Source organism: Emydura macquarii, unplaced genomic scaffold (assembly GCF_026122565.2).
Source record: "Emydura macquarii macquarii isolate MOO-44397 ecotype Brisbane River unplaced genomic scaffold, CSIRO-AGI_Emac_v2 contig_3506, whole genome shotgun sequence".
Taxonomy (NCBI): domain Eukaryota; kingdom Metazoa; phylum Chordata; order Testudines; family Chelidae; genus Emydura; species Emydura macquarii.
Genome location: NW_027133643.1, coordinates 4,533,432 through 4,552,538, shown reverse-complemented (window position 1 = coordinate 4,552,538; position 19,107 = coordinate 4,533,432). Strand labels below are relative to the sequence as shown.

Genomic DNA, 19,107 nt, shown 5'->3' with positions numbered 1-19,107 from the left:
CCAAGGGTGAGTTTAGTGGTCCACCAGAAGGCAAGGGGAGCGGAGCTGGGGATCAGTGGTGGGGGGTGAAGGAGCAGTAGAGGAGAGGAATCAGTGCATTGGCAGCAGGGTGTCAGAGCAATGTGGGGGGGGGGTGAGAGTGGGGCAGCGCACTATGGGGTTAAAGAGGACTGGCAGGAAGAGGGTGTGGGATGCAGTGCAGTGGGGGGATGTTGGGAAGGCAGTTCTGAGAGGGGAATGAAGAGGAGGAGCTGAGTTGGGAGGGTTGTGTTAATGTGGGTGGTGATAGCACGTGGGTGGTGATGAGGCAGGAGTGGGGAATTGAGGCAAAGCTGAAATGGGAGAGATGGTGGGATTTAAGGAGTGACAACTGTGTCAGGAGTGGGTGGAAGGACTGGACAGTGTCTGATCTGAGGCAAGAGGGGTAGGAAGGCAGATTGTTTGGAGGGAAGGTAGTGGCAGCAGTTGCAGGAAGAACAGAGCTGAGATCTGAGTTGTGGAGCATAGAGGATGCCAGGGACTTGGAGATCTGGACAGCACTGATGATTGCTAGGAAGAGGAAATTCCTGTGGTTTGTAGATTATAAATTCTTAAGGGTAGGGACTCCCTTGCACTATGGGGTAGATCCACAAAAAGATTTAGATACCTAAATGCCACATTAAGCAACTAAATCCAGTTGCCACCACACTCTTTAGGTACTGAAATTCCCTAGGTACCTAAGTTTCTGTTGGTAAAGTCCCCATGGCACCTACATTTCTGCTAGTGGGCATATGCAAAGTCACCTGAGTTCAGACACCTGGTGTCTAGCTTATGCCAACCCCAGCTAGATCTTCAAACTAGGTGATTCCCTGCCTATCTTACCTCCAGGTACAATTCTAGTAGGGCCTTATTCAATGTCTCATGTTGAAATTGTTCCACTTTGTATAAAATACTTAGATATTCATTAGGCCAGCAAGCAAGAGTGTGAGAATGACTCTATAGCCCAGGGCTTAAGGCAGCATCTGGGACATTAGCTGTTCAAGTCCCTACTCCCACAAATAAATATTTTATATAAAGTTTTATCAGGAGAGAAAGAGTGACTCACTCCAATCACCCAGATGTTAGGACACTCACGTGGGAAGCGAGAGAACTGGATTCAAGTTGTTACTGTGCATCAGAGTGGGTCTCCCACATCCTGATATTACTGAGTATAAGGGTTGTTCCTCATTTGTTTGCAAGAAATGACTGACCTGACTTACCTCACTCCGAGAAAGGACTCATGGCAGTGGATCCCAAGCAGACGATGGTCCCTCCCAATAGGTCTTAGCCCCCACTCCTCTCTTCAATATTTCCCATTGCCCAGTTTAGGCATTGCAAAGTCTAAGGCCTCTTTGTTGATCTAGCTGTAGGAGTTTGTAGAGTGGATAGCACAATAGGGCCCCAATTGCAATTGTGGCCTTTAGGCACTTCTGTAATATATAGACTAGGCAAAAATTCTGGAAAATATAGTCTAGGGATCAGTTCTGCCCTAACTGGATTAGGGCTGGCTGACCCAACAGGACATTTCCCTCTCTACCTACTCTATGTGAAGGGTAATAGGTGAGATGTTGGCTTTGGCCCATATGCTGTTGGCAGGAATGGGTCTATTCTCCAGTTGTTAAGGAGAACGTGTAGACTGTTGGCAGAAGAGTATGCAGAAATTTCTCTGGGAGAGTGGGGCTCTGCAGCCCATAAGCGAAGAGGAACATACATACAACTCACTTGTTTGTTTTAAATCTCACAATAAACCACTTACCTTGTTCCTCTTCAATATTTGCAGCTCCAGGAAGAATCAGAATCCCTCAGAAGGTTTCAGTTTGAAGGAAAGTGACAAAAGATTGAGTCTTGCTGGTGAGGACTTACCCATAGGATAATTCAGTAGGTCAGATTTTTCTGGGCTAACATCCATGACAATGTTCTTATAAATCCACAAAAGGTAATGACAGTGCAAGCTTGCCCTCACACTAAATTGGAGGGCTAACTCCAGTTGTCTGAGTGTTAGTTTCAATGCTTATTCAATACTTTGCCTTTCATGTACTTAAACTGGCTAGGTGTTAATATAAGAACTTCAGTAGGTAGTTAGAGAGATTCTATATAGGGCCTACTGCAACATCGCAGTGGACCAAAGTCCACTAACTCATTTCACATAGGCTAAAACAGGTTCAGATGTTAACTTTCACTCACTACTCACATAGCACCAGCCAGGGAGCAGAAAAGTTTCCCATCCTATTCCCAATCCCCTAACAGAGACTGAGTCATTTCCAATATTACAGTTCCAGCAACTACAAGAGTCTCATTCCATAACTGTATTGAAATAGATAACAGGGTCTAGGGCAGGGGTGTCAAACTCGCTGATGATGACGGGCCAAATTCTCATAAAATGCACTTCACAGGGGCCATGCAAACCCTCTGCTGAAAAGTTCAGGCCATCTTCCCCTTTTTGGCGGCATGGCATCAGCCCTTTTTTGGCGGCTGGATTTTACTTTATAGATGGTGCTGGTGGTATCACAAACCATTACATGTCTACAAAACCACAGAACTGACTGGTGTATGCATGGCCTTATACTGTACAATTTTATTTGCATCTTCTCTATATGAACCTGATCTGTTAAACACATTTGTCCAGTTGCTGCAGTGAAGCATTTTGCTCAAACTCAGAAAAATCTTATTTTTCTTTTTTCAGACTTGTACATTGTCTTCCAACTCTATGGAAGATGGATTTTAAGAAAAAATTAAATTGAGGCCTTCATTTGTATACACACTCATACAGGCCATGCATACATATTGTGTGTTGAAATGGACACTCAGTAATAATGCTGCTAGGATAGATCTTCTAGATCTGAGATTTTCACTAACCACACATGCACATCAGTTTCAAGAAACATCAGTTCTTTCTTCCCAAAGTCTGAACAACTCCCAGGGGAAGACAAAGTCATATGCTAGAATGGTTATATTGGTCTGTATTTTATATTTCTTTTATTGGTGCAATATTGTAATTTAAGCAGAGAGCTTGGAAATCAGCCTATCCTCATTTTTGTCACATGGAAAAAAACAGAGACCCTGATCTTTGGTCTAGCTGAGCTGAGCTGAGTTCCTGTGATCCTCAGTGCTTCAGGGGCTGGTATCAACCTTGGGACAAATCCTCCAGAGGTATTTGCACCAGATGAGGCTCTCCATGATACCGCAGCACTCCAACCATAGCCTCTGCCCCAGCCACACCCCTACAGCAGGGACAAACATGCTGGCTCTACACCAACCAGAGAATCCCCAGCTGGTTGGTAAGGCTGACCTTCTAGCCCTTCTGAGGTGGCAGGGTAACGCAAACTTAGCTGGAATACAGCCAAGGATCCAGACATGGGGTCCTTATTCTCCACTGCTGCCTCCTTTGTGGAGTCATGTAGACCTGTGCAAACTGAGTGGCGAATCCTACCATTTTGATTTGATAGAATTTTATGTCTATTTTGCACAGGCATAAATGATGATACAGGGATCTGTGCCATGAGGAATCAGACCCATGGTTCTTTTTTAAGCAGCCAAGTAGTTTAGCTTGTGATGGACAAAATAAGTTTTTTGGGTAGTATTTTTGTTGAGTAGACAGTGGCCTCCTTAAGCCTAAGGCCAGATTCTGGTCTTAGTTACACTGGTATAAAGTCAGAGTAATTCTTTTGATTTCAATCAAGTTATTCCAGATTTACACTGGTGTAAAAGAAAGCAGACTCTGGCCTTCAGACTGAAGTTAGGCCCTCCTCAGCAAATGCTGACCCTTGCCCTAGGGGGCAGAGTCCTGGGAAGTGTTGACTATGCTCAATTCTGATGATTTCAGAGGAAGTTGAGGGCACTCAGTCCCTTGCTAGGAGCCCTCTGAAAGGAAATGGAAAGTTTAATGGGAATCAGAAGGTGCTTAACAACTCCCTGGAAAAAAATCACGTGACTGTGTGTGTGTGTTTGTGGTGGGGGAAATAAGTTATTAGATGGACCTCACCTTTACCATCACTGCATTCCAAAAGTAATAGGTATAGAGAAACTGTTTAAAAATTCTAAAGAGCACTGTCACTTGTACATACGGTAACTTAAATATCTGCCAGGGCTGCAAAGAGAGGGGTTGCTGGTTTGAGACAACTTTGTAAAATATAGTCAGCATTTTAAACCATGTATTTCTTTTGTTACTCTCCTTACATCTTCAGAGGGTGCTGTCTAGGGACTCATACTATCTCTGATATCTGTGTGTTATCTTAGAAATACTCTCAATAGTTTGGGGGTGCTGTGAAAGTTGATCTGTTTTGTGGGGTAACAGTCAGTCTGAGTGAGCTGTTGTTCTGAGTGATCCACATGCAGCTCTGCATAGAAATCTATTCCAGAAATTGGTTGGCAGGTGTTTTTTGGCCTCAACCCCCTACTTATAGTTCATGTTTGTAATTCTTGTTCACAACAATGTTGGATTTTTGTTTTCTCTTTGTTCTGGAAGTAATTTTTGCCTTTTTTTTTTTCTTCTGTGATTAGTGCCCATGTTGTATTGTCTCCGTTGAGAACTGGCAAAGTCTTGAAATAACTCATGTGCTGGAGAAATCAAAAGGGAGAATGTATAACTAGACCTTCTCCAGGAGGGAAAACAGCTGGTGTACAAACAAGCCAACACAACCTGCAAATAAATCCTAGGAGCACAGTATGCAAAACAACCTGTGCTCAGCCAGAAAACCTCGCTGAATCAATGACCTCCTTGTGCTGATTAGATAGCTCAGATGAAAGACATTACAAACAAATTAGAATCTCATATCCCTTATGCTTTGCTTATTTTTTCATGTCTGTTCCATGATTTTGATAGAAACTGAAGGCACTCAGGAACTTACATGATGGGGTCTTAAAAATGGGAGCAGTTTTAAGAGCCCAAGATCCTGCAAGGGTTGGGTCCCCAGTCTTGCACTGTGATGGGGAACCCCTCCTCTAGCTGTCCTAAATGACATCTTAGGATCTGCTCCTGAGAGGTGCTGAGTACCCACAACTCTGACTGGCTTTAACGGTCACAGAATCAGGCCCTGAGGTATGTATGATATACAATATGCATCTAGTTGAGAATGTGCACTACTGTACAGCTCCTAAATATTATTTGGCCCATGCACCTGGTCACTATTCAGGGATATTTGTACAAATGTTCCATGGACAAAAAACAGCAAGGCAGAAACTTTGATAAGGACTATAATGCAGAAATGCATTTCTTTTTTATATATGTACAAGAGTGATTGATTTGATTTTAAAACCTTTCTAACAAGGGCATATACTGCAGGCTTTGATAGTAGGGATAAGTTACTGTGGGATCCAGCCTTCATTTGCTTTCCTCATCCAAATATACATATTGTCCTATCAGAGGAATGGATTCATCCAGTCTAGTTGTTCTTATTAATGCTTGATGATGAAGATGCCTCATAAATTGCTCCAGAGATGAAACTACTGTAAATACCCATCCCTCTTGATCAATTATCAACCTGATCTGGGTGGGAGAAGAGACTAAGCATATACATGGTTCACTTAAAATGGAGTGAAAAAACCAACATCTGAAGATATGTGTTCAAAACAGTCCCTTATTGTTATTATAGATGGAAACAGTAGGGGAAGAGAAATAGAAGACACAAAAGCCAGCTTTTGTGCGTTCCAGAGCAATTCTTTATGATTCAGAGTCTTGTTTAAGATGAATTGGAAGCTTTGGAATGGCATTTGGGATCTCTTCCTGATTAAGGCACTATAACAGGCTGTCTTCATCAAGCCTGGCCCAGTGCCATAACAAATAGTCTTGGTGTAAAAATTCATTGCACGTTTCACTAAGTGCTCTCAGTATATCTATATAGATACAGGAATATATGTCATTTTCCATATGTTTTCCTGCAAAACATAATATGAGGAAGGCAAAAATCAGAGTTACATAACTTTGGAGCTTGTGACTCAAAACCCGGTAAGCTTTAATACATGCTGACAGAAGTCAGATGTGTCCCAGCCCAAAGCAGAAATGTATTTATTAGAAGGTTAAGGTACCCTAAATTATTAAATGCAAACTATTTGTTTTCCTAGATGATTAATTTGACTACTAGTTCTTTTGTACTTTTAGCACAGGCATACATCTAATTTTTAGCTTTCTCAGTAGCTCCTGTCCTGTTCCAACACTGATATCTCAAGTAGACAATTTCCAATACTGAACTGGGCCATACTCTAAGATGAAAATGTTTACCAGGATGGAGACCACATTTGTTTTTACATCTAACCAAATCCAAATTTGATCTTGAGTCTCCAGTGGCAAAAGGCTAGCATGTACCTTGACCCCTGCCTCGCTCCCACCTATGAATTTTTTTTTTTTTAAGAGTAGAGTACTGCACAGCAAACAATAAGAAGAACATAAGAATGGCCATACTGGGTCAGATTAATGCTCCATCTAGCCCAGTATCCCATCTTCTGACAGTGACCGGTGCCAGATGCTTCAGAGGGAATGAAGAGAACAGGGCAATTATCGAGTGATCCATCACCTGTTGTCCTGTCCCAGCTTCTGGCAGTCAGTGGTTTACGGACACCTAGAACTTGAGGTAGCCTCCCTGACCATCTTTCCTAATAGCCATTGATGGACCTATTATACATATATTTATCTTAATTTTTTTTAACCCTGTTATATTTTTAAATAATCAATGGTCTCCAAACACCGCTCTTCCTCTACCCTATCTTCTACAATAGAAGAGAGAAAAAAGTTCAAATAGAGAGATTAATTGGCTAATCAGACTGGTAATGAGATACAGAGCTCTTCATCTATAGGTCACCAGCTCAAAATCAGCCCAGGTCAGTAGTGACCAGGACTTGTCATCATCTAGAGGTTCTTCATTGAACCTACATGAAATGAGTAGTAATGGTTTCAACCCAGCCCACAATGGACAGTGCTACCTATCCAAATACCACCACCACTACAACTGGGATTCTTGTTTCAGCCTTGGAAGGGGATGGTGAAGGTTTGGATGTGAATATGTAATAGTGACCCTGTGGCTGGGTCATCATCTGGATCTAAAAGCATGAGCCTCTTATGCTTTGAGCTACAGGACCAGGCCCATTAGCTTATCGGCATTAGTAGACTGAAGCCTCTAAATGCAGTCCAGCTACTTGAATGGATCAAAGAGCCACACTGGTATCAATGTAGGTTACAAATGGTCTGGAGACGTTGTCAATCCAAGAGCCCACTCCAGGCCATAGCTGAGACATATCATTGGGGTAAATTAGAAAGGCAAGGGCTGCTGCTGCCAGTGCTGTATCTGCTGTGTGGATAATCAGAGGATGCTAGGGTCTGTCCAGTACTTGTGATAAACACCAGATTCACAGTTGTATTTTTAAGAGAAATTTTCCAATCAGCTTTGACTGTGCCATCTTTGCCCCCATTATAGTTTAAGATGAGTCTTTGAGTCCACTACTCCAACCCTTACCCATGCTAAGTAATTCCATTTACTTTAATTGCACTATTCTTGTAAACTAAGATTACTTACATAAAGGTTTCAGGATTAGACCCTTGTGTAGGTATAGTAGGATGGTTACCTACCACGTGATTGCTTGTGTCTGTTTAATTATCTTGATTCTTCCTCTTCTTCTTCCTCTTCCTCCTCCTCTTCTGAATTATCTCTATTCTTTGACTTGTCACTGAATTCAAAGTTCCCTTCAATGTCCAGCACCTGTAAATGCTTTAGACCTTGGAATGTACTTTCCTTCACTGCTCCAACTGCTATCTTATTATACCTTCAAAACAAAAGTGTGACCATTGTGTTTAAAATAACTGTTCTCTGCAGCATGCTAGATTTCAATTTTGAACTTTGCCTTTATGTTATAATATATAATCTCTGTAGATGCTAAATACAGTACTCCATTCTATCCAACATAGGGGTGTTCGAAGATTAGAAGCTAGCTTGGGTACAAACTTGCCATAACTTCAGCCTGGCACACGATACCACTCCAGGAAGTACCGTACCAGCCTAAAAAAGCAGCATTGCTTAAAGTACTAATGCTGATTGGCCTGACTCTAAGATAACACTTCTGGGAGCAGGGCTTTGTAAAGGGGGACATTTTTAAAGAGTCTCAGATTCAACAGCCTGATGGCAAAATGCTGGGGCCAAGTCCTGTAGTCCATAAATGGTCCTTACTCAGACAAACTCCCAATGATTAAACTGAGTTTTGGTTGCAGACTGAGAAAAAACAGAGAACTTGGCCCTTTTGGATGGGGAGAGGAAGAGACAGAAGGTATAATCTGTGAGCAGCCAGGTGAGGCAGTTACTTATATATCCCGATTATTTTTCATTGTATCGCAGTTCACAAAGGACTTTTACAGCAGGGAAACCCTGAAAATGTGAGTGATACACAGAGTATCTGTTCACTGGGATTCCAACTGATCTGATTATCAGAGAACAGTTGTTCCAGATTCCATATATTACCCTCCCCCTAACCTCCACATCTGTACACAACAGAGAAAAATCATATTATAGTATAGGAAAGCTTCCCCAACAAATTCTTTATCCCAGCACCCCGTCCTCTCCTTCCCATAGGAAAATGGTACCAGCTCCATGGCCTAAGTTTCAACTTGTAGTGTGTTTGCAGTGTTGTAATTGTGTTGGTCCCAGAATATGAGAGACACAAGATAGGTGAGGTAATCTTTCTCAACCTTTTTAATATCAGGTACCGGCTTGCTGCCTTCCTAAACTGTGTCAGGGACATCTCAGGGACCGGTGCCAGTCTATGGACCTGTCTTTGAGAAACACAGCTGTAGGAGACCACGTAAAATGATATGGACAATTGAAGGTTAGCAGGCATTAGGTGTGTTACAGGTAGTTGTAATGAGCCATAAAACCAGTGTCTCCAAGTCCATAGTTTTAGTGTGTAGCAGAGAGTTATGAATTTAGGTTCCCAAGCTTGCTTTTGAAGATGTTGTGCAGAGGCAAGTTCCCCACAGACCAGGACGCACCAATTTGAAATGGCACCAGACTCTGCCAGAAGAACAGATGCAAAACCTGCAGACATAGCTCCACTGTTACAATGATCAAAACCCCTACAACAAACCTTTCAAGATTCATCAGTCTTACACCTGCCTATCACAAGATGTTGTGGTGTGCATTATCCAGCACATCAAATGTCCAGCATCAACTACATGGATGAAACCAGACAATCATTTCAGTCTCAAATGAATTCATGAAGAAAAAAAACACTTTTCACAAAGTGATCACTCCCTGTCTGACCTCTTAGTACTCGTCCTCCAAAGGAAACCTGCACAACACCTTCAAGAGATGAGCCTGAAAATTTAAATTCATAACTCTACTAGACACTAAAAACCCTGGACTCGGAGACACTGGCTTTATGGCTCATTACAATTTGTAACATACACCGCTGCCTAACCCTTAATTGCCCAGTTCATTTTAAGTGATCTCCTACAGTGAGAGTAAATCCCTTGTGCTCCATACCAACTTGTATTTAGCTCAGACACTCGTTTCCTTCCCCAACCCTGAAGAGGAGCTCTGTGAAGCTTGAAAGCTTGTACTTCCCACCAATGTTGGTCCAGTAAAAGATACTACCTCACCTACAATGTCTCTCTCAAAATATAGTGTGCTCTCTATGAGACACAGGAACATCTATTGATAGTTTTAGATTTTTTTTCCCCTTAAATATGTGGTCAAAGGCTCCCTGCAGAAACACAACCAAGTGCAACAATTGTTCATCTGTCATTTTTGTTTCCTAAGTGTAAACACACTAATATGTTTTTTAAAACTCCTTTATGTTTATTGCATGGCCCATCACTCTTGAATGTGCTCACTGTTGTATTCTCTTAAATATTCCCAGATGCACATGCTATTGTTTTACAGTGGTATGATGACTAACGGCTTCTCGTTGAGAAATACAGCTTAGGTTGACAAGGTCTCCTACTAAATACTTTAGCAAGTCAGTTTTGCATATCTGTTTTATATATACGCATTTTTATATAAATATGGTTTCTGATCTGCATACAAGTGCTCACTAAATTCTCAGAAGCCTGAGCAGCTGGAGTCATAGACACCAGGCTTTTAATTTGATTTGCTTGGTATGCAATAATTTATCCAGGAAGGAATGATTCAAATCTGTGGGTTACACAGAACAGTTTAATTGCATATAAAGGAATAAGATGAGACCAAATAAAGCTCGCTATGCCATGCACATCCCAGGCTTTTGAACACATTACTTCAGGGATAAAATATCAGATTAATCAAATATTCCATACTCTCCAGGGGGTTTATAATTCCTGTCTGAGCAGTATTACTAACATCATTATGTTCGAATAATAAAAACACATACATTTGCTGGGCCAAAAACTGATTTCACTTGCACTGGTGCAAATCCCGAGTAACTCCATTTAAGTTAGTCACAACAGTTTGGATTTACACTGGGTGTAGATGATCTGAGTATGTGGCCCATTGCTCCTACCAAATATATAATTAAAAAACAAACTCTTCCTCTGGTGGAGTTTCTAGTTCAATGCTATTTAATCTAAACTGCATCCTGGATAGACAGCAGTATCTAAAGGTTTGCAGTAGTTTACAAAGTGAAGAAGTAATCTGTTCCTGAGCCAAGAGGTCAGAAAAATATTACGTTTCTGTCAGCGCTATGGAAAACGGAGAGATCTTGGTTTGTAGGACTTCAAACGCATGAGTTTTGAATTTGAACAGAGCTCAGGCAACACAATAAATTGGCCCAGGCTTGTTTGAAACTTACTCAGTGAATTAAAAGTTTATAGGAGTGAGTGAACTTGGCTGAAGTTTTGGGTTTGCAGTGAAAGCTGGTGAGTTTCACTTTTCATTTTGAAAGTTTCACCCAGCTCTAGTCTCTGTCCTTAATTAACCTGAAATTCTGAATATCAGGCCATGAATTAGTTTGAACCTTTGGGTTTCTATTCCTACATTTCAGGTCACTCTTCTGCAGGTGAGTTCTGTTCAGTGCAGGTCAGTGGCAGTGGGGGATGTGTCTGCCTGGCCATGTCATTTGTGTGAGATCTGACCTATTTGTGCTGCCTGAGCTGTGTAAAGTGGCCATAGCACACTTGAGAAGCTGGTCCTGCATATTTACACACAAAGTGCATAAATGGCCATGCTGAAAAGATTTGCTGTGATATTGCTGATCGTTACCAAGGGTAAGAGCTCTCCTCTGCAGCAAGCATGGCATGCTGATTTGGGGTTCCCTCCTCCCCTACCTCTATAGCAAGGATAACGACCAGAGGCAGGAGATGAACAAATGTATGCTGTTATGTATTTCCTCTGCATCGTAGATTCTTTAGACTCATGGGAGACATTAGAAATCGGAGAGACACAGTGGGTGAGGTAATATCTTTTACTGGACCATCGTCTGTTGGTGAGAGAGACAAGCTTTTGAACGATTTTTTTGAAAATCAGTTATTACACAACATCAGGACTAGAATGATCAGTCTGCAATACTACAGAGATCAATTGTCAAAGGGTCAGCCACTTCTAAGTTGCTTTTGGCAGCCAGAGGGACCTCTGCAAAAGCCTGCCTCAATTTCCCCTTCCCTCAGGGCCCCTTTAAAAGTCCACATGGTCCAGATATTCAAAACATTTCCCTTCTGGGTCCAATTCATTAAGTGCTACACAAGTCATTCAAAATAGAACTCAAACCTACGAAGTCTTCATCCCAGTTTCAGCTGGGCCCAGTCCCTCCTCTCTGAGGGTCTGTCATCTCTTTAAAGTTCATTCCACCCCAGGGCTAAACTGGTCATATAGCTTCTTCTTCCTGTGTGTCTGTCTTCCTGCTCTCCCAGCACCCCATGCCTAGAGTATGGCCTTCTCCACAGACAGTCCCCACTGGTGTTTTCCCTTTGCTCACACAGGGCCATGCAGGAGCCTTTGTAATCCTTGCAGTGTCTGCAGGAATCTGCCAACCACCTGCAGCTGTCTCCCCCTTTATAAGGCCAAGGTGTCTTCCCTTAAGTTCAACTGGGCAGCAGGTATTCACTGGACCCTGCTCCCTCTTAGAGAGCCAATCATCCTATGACACCCATAAATTCATGCAAGCATTATAATCATATCATGGGCTCACCCCCTCCCCACAAAACTATCAAAGCAACACACATATTGTGCAAAGTTATAATCCTGGATGCCAACAGACCACTAACAAGCTTTTATTTGCTATACTATAGAAATTCGGGGCTGAAAATCACTGGCAAGGCTGAATGAGTTAAAATTAGACCTACCAATTTTTTGTTCCTGATTATATCTGGGCACACGACAAGCACGTACATTGACATCCTATAGTCTCTCTAATCTGTCTGCCTGACCCATTCTTATAAGCACTGAAATTTAAAATGATGCATCACTCAAAACAGGAGGAGTGTATGAGGTGCACACATACGTATAAACCTAGCTGCACCCTGGATTGCTGTATGATCAAATTGCCCATAGGAGAAGCTAGGATTTTAAATGCCTTTCTCCACTTACTCCCCCAAGAAGCAAGCAATCTCAAAACAGAAAAAGCAGAGCATCCTGTGTGCGGACAAAGTAGAAAATTGCCCTTACCTGAGGAAAATTCCCTTTATGTTGGGTGTGGATTCAAAGGCATTCTCTGACACCATGGTAATCTTGTTGTTCCGGAGATACAGATATTCTAGAGATTCAGGCAGGTCTGATGGAATAGAAATCAGCTGATTGCCACCCATATCTAATAACTGAAAGGAAGAGTCATATAGCAAGGTTTTAACTGAAAAGATGAATGTAGACTTTAGCAGCATCAACTATATTTCATTACTGGTGAACTAGATTGTGATGTGTGACTCCCAAAAGGATGGGTATTGATAACCATCACTATGGGTAACCATCCAGAAGTTAGGTACATGTGCAAAATTTATCCAGGATTATTGGGTCTGAACATCTGAGTAGGAAATCAACTGAAAATAGGCTTTCTTGTATGTGTGTGTGTGTGTAACTGAGCATGGGTTTGTGTGCGTGCGTTGTACATGCATAACTGAGCATGGGTGTTTGTGTGTTTAATTGAGCATTTTCAACCCTGTAAAAAGGTTCAGTTTCAGTTCAAGGTGGAGGGATTTTTATTGTTTTCCACCCTGGTTTCACATCAAGATCAATGTGGCCAGGAGGATTCTGGCCAGTCAAAGATGAAGGGGGTCTTGCCCTCCTACAGTGTTATTTAATCTAGTGGTGTCCTATCAGAGATCATGCTGCTTTATTTAAGGGCCCCTACATTTCTCTCTCCCTATCCACATGCTTTAGTTCTACCCTGTTTGTAAATTAATGAAAAACAGACTGGGTTTCAATTACGCATAGAACTCCTTGGATGATATTTTTTAAAACTTCACTGATTAAAGTTACTTTTCAAATGGCAAGAAATGTTTCTGATTCAGACCCTTGTGTTAAAGTAGTTAGGGCCTCATGCCATAACCCTTACTCACATGAATAGTCTTACTGAAAGAAACAGGCCAAATATTTCTCTATCTCCTGATCTAAGATACTTGTGTAGCACCAATCGCCATAATATCTGGGCACTGCTCCGAGTTACATTACTGCAAATCTGGAACTCCAGTGACTTCAGTACACTGCTTCTGGATTTAGACCCCAATCTTGCAAACATATAAGCAAATGCTTAATTTTGCACATGCAGGTAGTTTCATTGACTTCAGTAGGAATAGTCACATTTGCAAAGAGAAGCATGTGGATAAATATTTGCAGGATTGGGGCCTTACTCAGCTGTAATTTGTCATATCTACTACAACGGGACTACTCGTAAGAACCACAGGGTCAAGCCATTAATGAAGTAGAAATTGCTATATATTGTAAGAGAAATAACTAAGTAAGTAATAAAGCCACTCAAAAAATTTACTGTATCCTTAGAGGCTAGTCAAAGAAAAAAATGGGCCTGTTATATTAATGTCATTTTTATTGAACAGAGTTTACAATGTAGTAGGATATGGCTGGACTCCAGGGGCTGCGTTACATTAATTTCACTGGTGTAACATTGACATAAAACCAGAATTATGTAGTAGTGAATCAGATCCCTAGCTAACAGAAGCTTGTGTCTTCTTAATAATTAAAGCTTCAAGATCTTAAGAGCATTTGGTTTTGTTTGAAAGCAGACGGGTTAGGATGGATAAATGTCTTTATTACTACAGTGAAACAATCCCACCATCAGTAATCTTCCTCGGTAACATCAACCTTCAGAACTAAGTTCCAACTTTGAACTAAGCAGCTTTAAAATACAAACATACAGTGAGTCACACTTTAATTTACCTGCCTTCATTAAAAGCGCCAAGTTATCTAGCTAATTAAAAACGTATGATACAACCATGGACCTCAGATAGTATAAACTGGATTGGTCCATTGCCAGTTCATACCACCTGAGGGTCTGATGCAGTATCGTCCCCATAGAATTCAAGAGCAGAACTAACATGAGATGAACTGCGGCACAATCAAAATCCTTGGAATGTCTGAAACCCTTATGCTGGTAACCAGCATCCCATGTGCCTTGCATCCCTTATCCCTACAGTGCTTTCAGATACAGATGCTCCCTCTTACACTGCACTAATGTAGGTATAGTAAATGGTGGTCACATGACGAGGGCAGTACCTTTTAATGGTATTGGAATGGGCTGTTGCCTAAAAGGAAACGCAGACAAATCCTTCAACTACTGAAATAACTGCAAGATCATTTTTCACAGCACAAATATGATTGTTCTTGCTGCCTTATGTTTCTGTTCAACTTTCCCTGACAATTAACCAAACGACTGGGCCCTTGATTGAATCCAGGCCCCCTAACTACTATCCAGGTGCCTTACACAGCTGAGCTGCTAAATCCTACAGCTTGGCTTGTCTGACTGTAAGCTGCTATGGATGTTTTGTGCATTAACAGTTTGTTTTGTTTATGCACTCCCTGCCTCCCAGTGTCCCTCCCTTCATAGCTCTACACAATAAAGCTGATTTAAAACCCTTGGGGGAGGGGCCCAGCATTCATATGGCGGCATCTGGAGTTTTAGCTGCATGACTCACTAATATCCAGTTGAAAATACAACACAGCTTCAGGGTCCAGGACCAAAGATATCATTCCTCTGAGAACAGAACAATGGGGGCTGTCTTTTTATTTAGGAGGACAAGTCTGCCACAAGTCTTTGTAAAATCAGATAATGGACCCTGTCTACACTAGAACCAGTAGGTCATGCACTGAACGTGCAGGCCTAGAAAATAATGACCAATCTGAATCTACCGTTAATGCTTCCTGAATTGGGTCAAGCAAATAGGGAAAGGGACATCCATGTTACCAATACAAATAAAGAAGGTGATGTTTCTACCTGGAGACTATTGAGTTCCCTCCATGCTCCCCTGTAAATGGAATTGACTTTCAGTTTATTGTTGCTCAAGTATAACTCCTTCAGCTTTGTCATCCCTGCCAGGGATCTTCTTGGAATGGTGCTTATGTCGTTCTCCTTCAGTTTCAGAATCTGCAAGTTCTTTGGAAAGCCAATAGGCACCGTGTGGAGGTTGTTCCCAGAAAGATCCAAGGCCTTCAGCAGTCTCAGCTTGCGGAAGGCCTCCCGATGGATATGAGCACTTGTGATCTTATTGTAGCTCAGGTTTAGCTCCTCCAGTAAGTAAGTGGTAGCAAAGTCATTCCTGTTAATCTCAGAGATCTGATTGTGAAGGATCATAAGTGTCTTCACGCGCCGAGGCAGCCCGCTAGGAATCCTTTCCAGCATATTGTTGTACAAGTGGACAGTGTGCAGCTTTTTCAGGCCCTGGAAAGCTAGCGGGTTGATCCCTCGGGCTTTTAACTTGTTGTTGTGAAGTAGAAGGTATTCAAGGTTCCTAATTTGGATCAAGACATCCCTGCCAATCGTCTTAATTGTATTCTTCTCCAGGTGAAGGAGGACGATGTTTCGAGGTAAGCCACTTGGGATTTGTGAAAGGTTATTGCTGGACAAATCCAGATATTCAAGGCTAGACAGTTTCCTTGGAAAAGCAGGAAAGAAAACACTCTACATTTACAAGAAGTAAATTGCCAGATTTACTCCCTTTTTAAAATACTTTCTTCCCCCCCATCGTGGCCACACTGCTACTTTTCCCCCTTTCAGTCCATGATGTTGTATCCCTAGTTGGGACAGCAGAGCATGTAGTTCCTTCACTAGCCACTAGGGATATCCAGCACCAGCTACGCTTGCAGGAGAACTGGCTGGATTCCATAAGCATTTGGAGCCTGTCACCTGTCAGGGAGCTGAGATCTGCTTTTCAGCTTTGCATTTCTCGCTATTGACGCCACATATGAAATACTACAGCTGAACGATCAAACTTATCGCATGCCACCAGAAAGACACAGAGATGCAGTGGAAAGACCATTAAAATTTAAAAGTTCTGCTGTCAGTTTAAAATGACTAAATCACAATCAACACTAACTCCTGTCTCTCATTTCAAATGAAAGGGTATTTTTCACACTGAAAAGTAAGTTTTGACTTTGAGATGATGCTGAATTGTTCTCACTGAAGGAGGCAACATAAGCTCAGAGACTTACGGGAAGATTATGAACTTTTCATGACCTTCTAGTATTATGAAAGTAATTCAGGGCCAGATCTGCTTTGTATAAGCTATTCAGACTAGATTCCAAGGACTCAACTTTAGCTAAAACAAATCTTTAGTCCACTGATACCAACTGGATGCAGATCAGTGGTATTATCTGCCAGCTCTGTGTTACAAGGCAGGCATTTCTGGAACTGGATAGTTTCCATATTCCATTTTAGGTGGCCAAAAAGTCTTCAGGAAATATGGCTTTTTGTAGTGCAACTTTCTCTGACCACTAAGTACAAAGCTCAAACCCCATCCCCATTGCTGAAGATGATCTGTGGTTTAGCCAAAGTGATTGCGCTGTGCTCATCCAACCATTATGAGAAATATTACACACGTTATTCTACACAGTATTAAAATAGCAAAACCACAGGTAAGTTACTATGCAATTGGGAGGCTGCTATAGGATAGCGGTGAAGCATAAAGTGGTTGTTGCTTTTTTTCTCTTCATGCTCTGACAGGTTTATAGAATACATAGCAAATTATGGGCAGGACGGGTACTGTGGGCCAGATCCTCAGGTACAGCCAGTCAAGTACTCCACACAATGGGGGAAGCAAAGGTAGCTTTCTGATACTCTGATCCCAAAAGCCTCAGTTTATCCCGGCACAGAATAGAGCAGCCAAAGGGCTATTTTAAATTGCTTGTAAAAAAGCAGTCATTTTGCTTCTGGGAAGCAACAAAGAAAAGCATTCTCCAGCATTCCTCCTACACTGGGGTAGACCCATGCCAGGTTAATCCTTCACTGCACAATTAGGGCAGCTTTCAAGTCCGCTTTGCACTGTGAGAATAGCCAAAGGAGAATTAGCAGGGCTGAAGATCTAGCCTTAATGTCCAGAGAAGTGCTGAGTGATCTCACTTCCTGTTGGTTTCAACAGGAGTGGAGCCCTAAATGCTTACTGACTTCAGCATGACTCTAGGCCTCTCCCAAGAAGCACTTGATACTTTGAGTGATTGGGCTTGTCGCTACCAGGGAGCTAGGATAATTGGTGCCCTTTGTTTAAAGAAACTGGAGGATACCAGTTCAAACTGTTCACCAAAATGTTTTCATTTGGGTGGCAGCACCTGAAGCTAGGCCTTCTCATATAGACCCAGTAAATAAAGACGTAAAATGACACATTTTATAATAGAAACCTTGTACATTGTGGTACATGTAAAGAAAAAACAGCTACATATCAACCGAAATATACAGTAAAGCGCAGAGTCTCACCAGAAAGTTTCATTGTCCATCCCTTCATTAGTCAAGTAGTTGTTCTGCAAATACAGCTCTCGAAGGCCCGTGAGTTCATTGAAGGCTCCTTTGGGAATCTTCTCCAGCTTGTTGTTCTAGAGACACAGAAAGCACATTATTAGGCATCTGAGTCGAGAGAATAGTCAGGCACAACTCTGAGCAGTTAGCATCATTGGCCACACGTCCATGGGCATAAAAGAAGCAATGGAGCATCAGTAGGGCTAGTGTATGATATATTACAGGGGGATATTATCAGGCAGTGAGAGAAAAATATCCAAACAGTAGGCAAAATCCTGCATTCCTTTTTCACTTCTCTGGCATAATTCCCCACGAGGGCATTGACTAAGGACAGAGCAAGAGAATTGCAGGCTTTGGCCCAATAACAGGGCCCTTCTCACTGTACAGGTTCCTATCCCCTCCACCAAGCAATCTATGCACCTATCAAAAAACCCTGGTCAAAGAATCTAGGCTCAGCAAACCAGATTCCACTCTAAAGTGGGATTACCTTGAGGGTGGACCAACCAATTCTACAATCCTAACGATATTCCTTAACTACCCAAAGGTACAGTTCCTGAGAGTTAGATTCCAGAAATCTACCTTGTCCCCTTAATGTGGCTTCTGAGTGGCCAATGGACAGCAAAAGATAAACCTACACATTGTCTGGCCCGGAGCCAACACTAACTATGTTGTCTCTTGTGTACTTGTGTACGTATATGATGATCCTATGTTTCTCATTTCTACCTCTGCATCTGCTGAAGTGAGCTGAGCCTCACGAAAGCTTATGCCAGCTAAAATTAAATGTGTTAGTCTTCAAAGTGCCGCAGAACTCTCGTTGTTTGTTTTTTGGGTTTTTTTTAATGTTGCCTCTATTTACAAGCAGAAATTATAAGTGGCCCCCCACACTTTTATGATACATAAGGCATAAAAATTTGGCAGACCCAAAAAACAATTCAAGTACACTAAGAATCACTGGACACTGTCTCATACAATATCTTACTTAATCAATGGGCTACACCAGTGTGCAAGTGCTGAGTGAGAGAGGAAAGAGACAACATGACTGTCACCTCAAAACTAACCCCGCTCCTCCCTTTGGACTGCCAGTCCTTCATTTATTGCTGCCCTGCCCTTGACTGGTCAAAACAACAGGTTAATGTGTCGCTACCAGCAGATGGTGCTTTTTGCGAACAAAACTCACTCTCTAGTCCTTCTCTTTTCCCCCACACGGCCCAAAAGTGCCACTCTCACAGCTGGCTTGAGGTAAGACAG

General features: G+C 42.0%; 1 protein-coding gene across 3 annotated transcripts in view; it reads right to left on the bottom strand.

Moving 5' to 3' along the window:
- Positions 1-5,209: 5,209 nt before the first annotated feature.
- The window catches only part of PODN (podocan), a 34,981-nt gene continuing 21,083 nt past the window's right edge, over positions 5,210-19,107 (bottom strand). The window contains exons 7-11 of one of the 3 annotated variants that reach the window (XM_067535428.1): positions 17,821-17,936; positions 15,349-16,006; positions 12,573-12,721; positions 7,577-7,770; positions 5,210-5,892 (exon numbers count right to left, since the gene is read on the bottom strand). In XM_067535428.1, the coding sequence (XP_067391529.1) occupies positions 7,602-7,770; positions 12,573-12,721; positions 15,349-16,006; positions 17,821-17,936 (1,092 nt within the window). In that variant the 3' untranslated portion in view covers positions 5,210-5,892; positions 7,577-7,601. Of the gene's footprint in view, positions 5,893-7,576; positions 7,771-12,572; positions 12,722-15,348; positions 16,007-17,820; positions 17,937-19,107 lie in introns of those variants that run through there. The other 2 variants (XM_067535429.1, XR_010917520.1) reach the window with 2 other exon arrangements.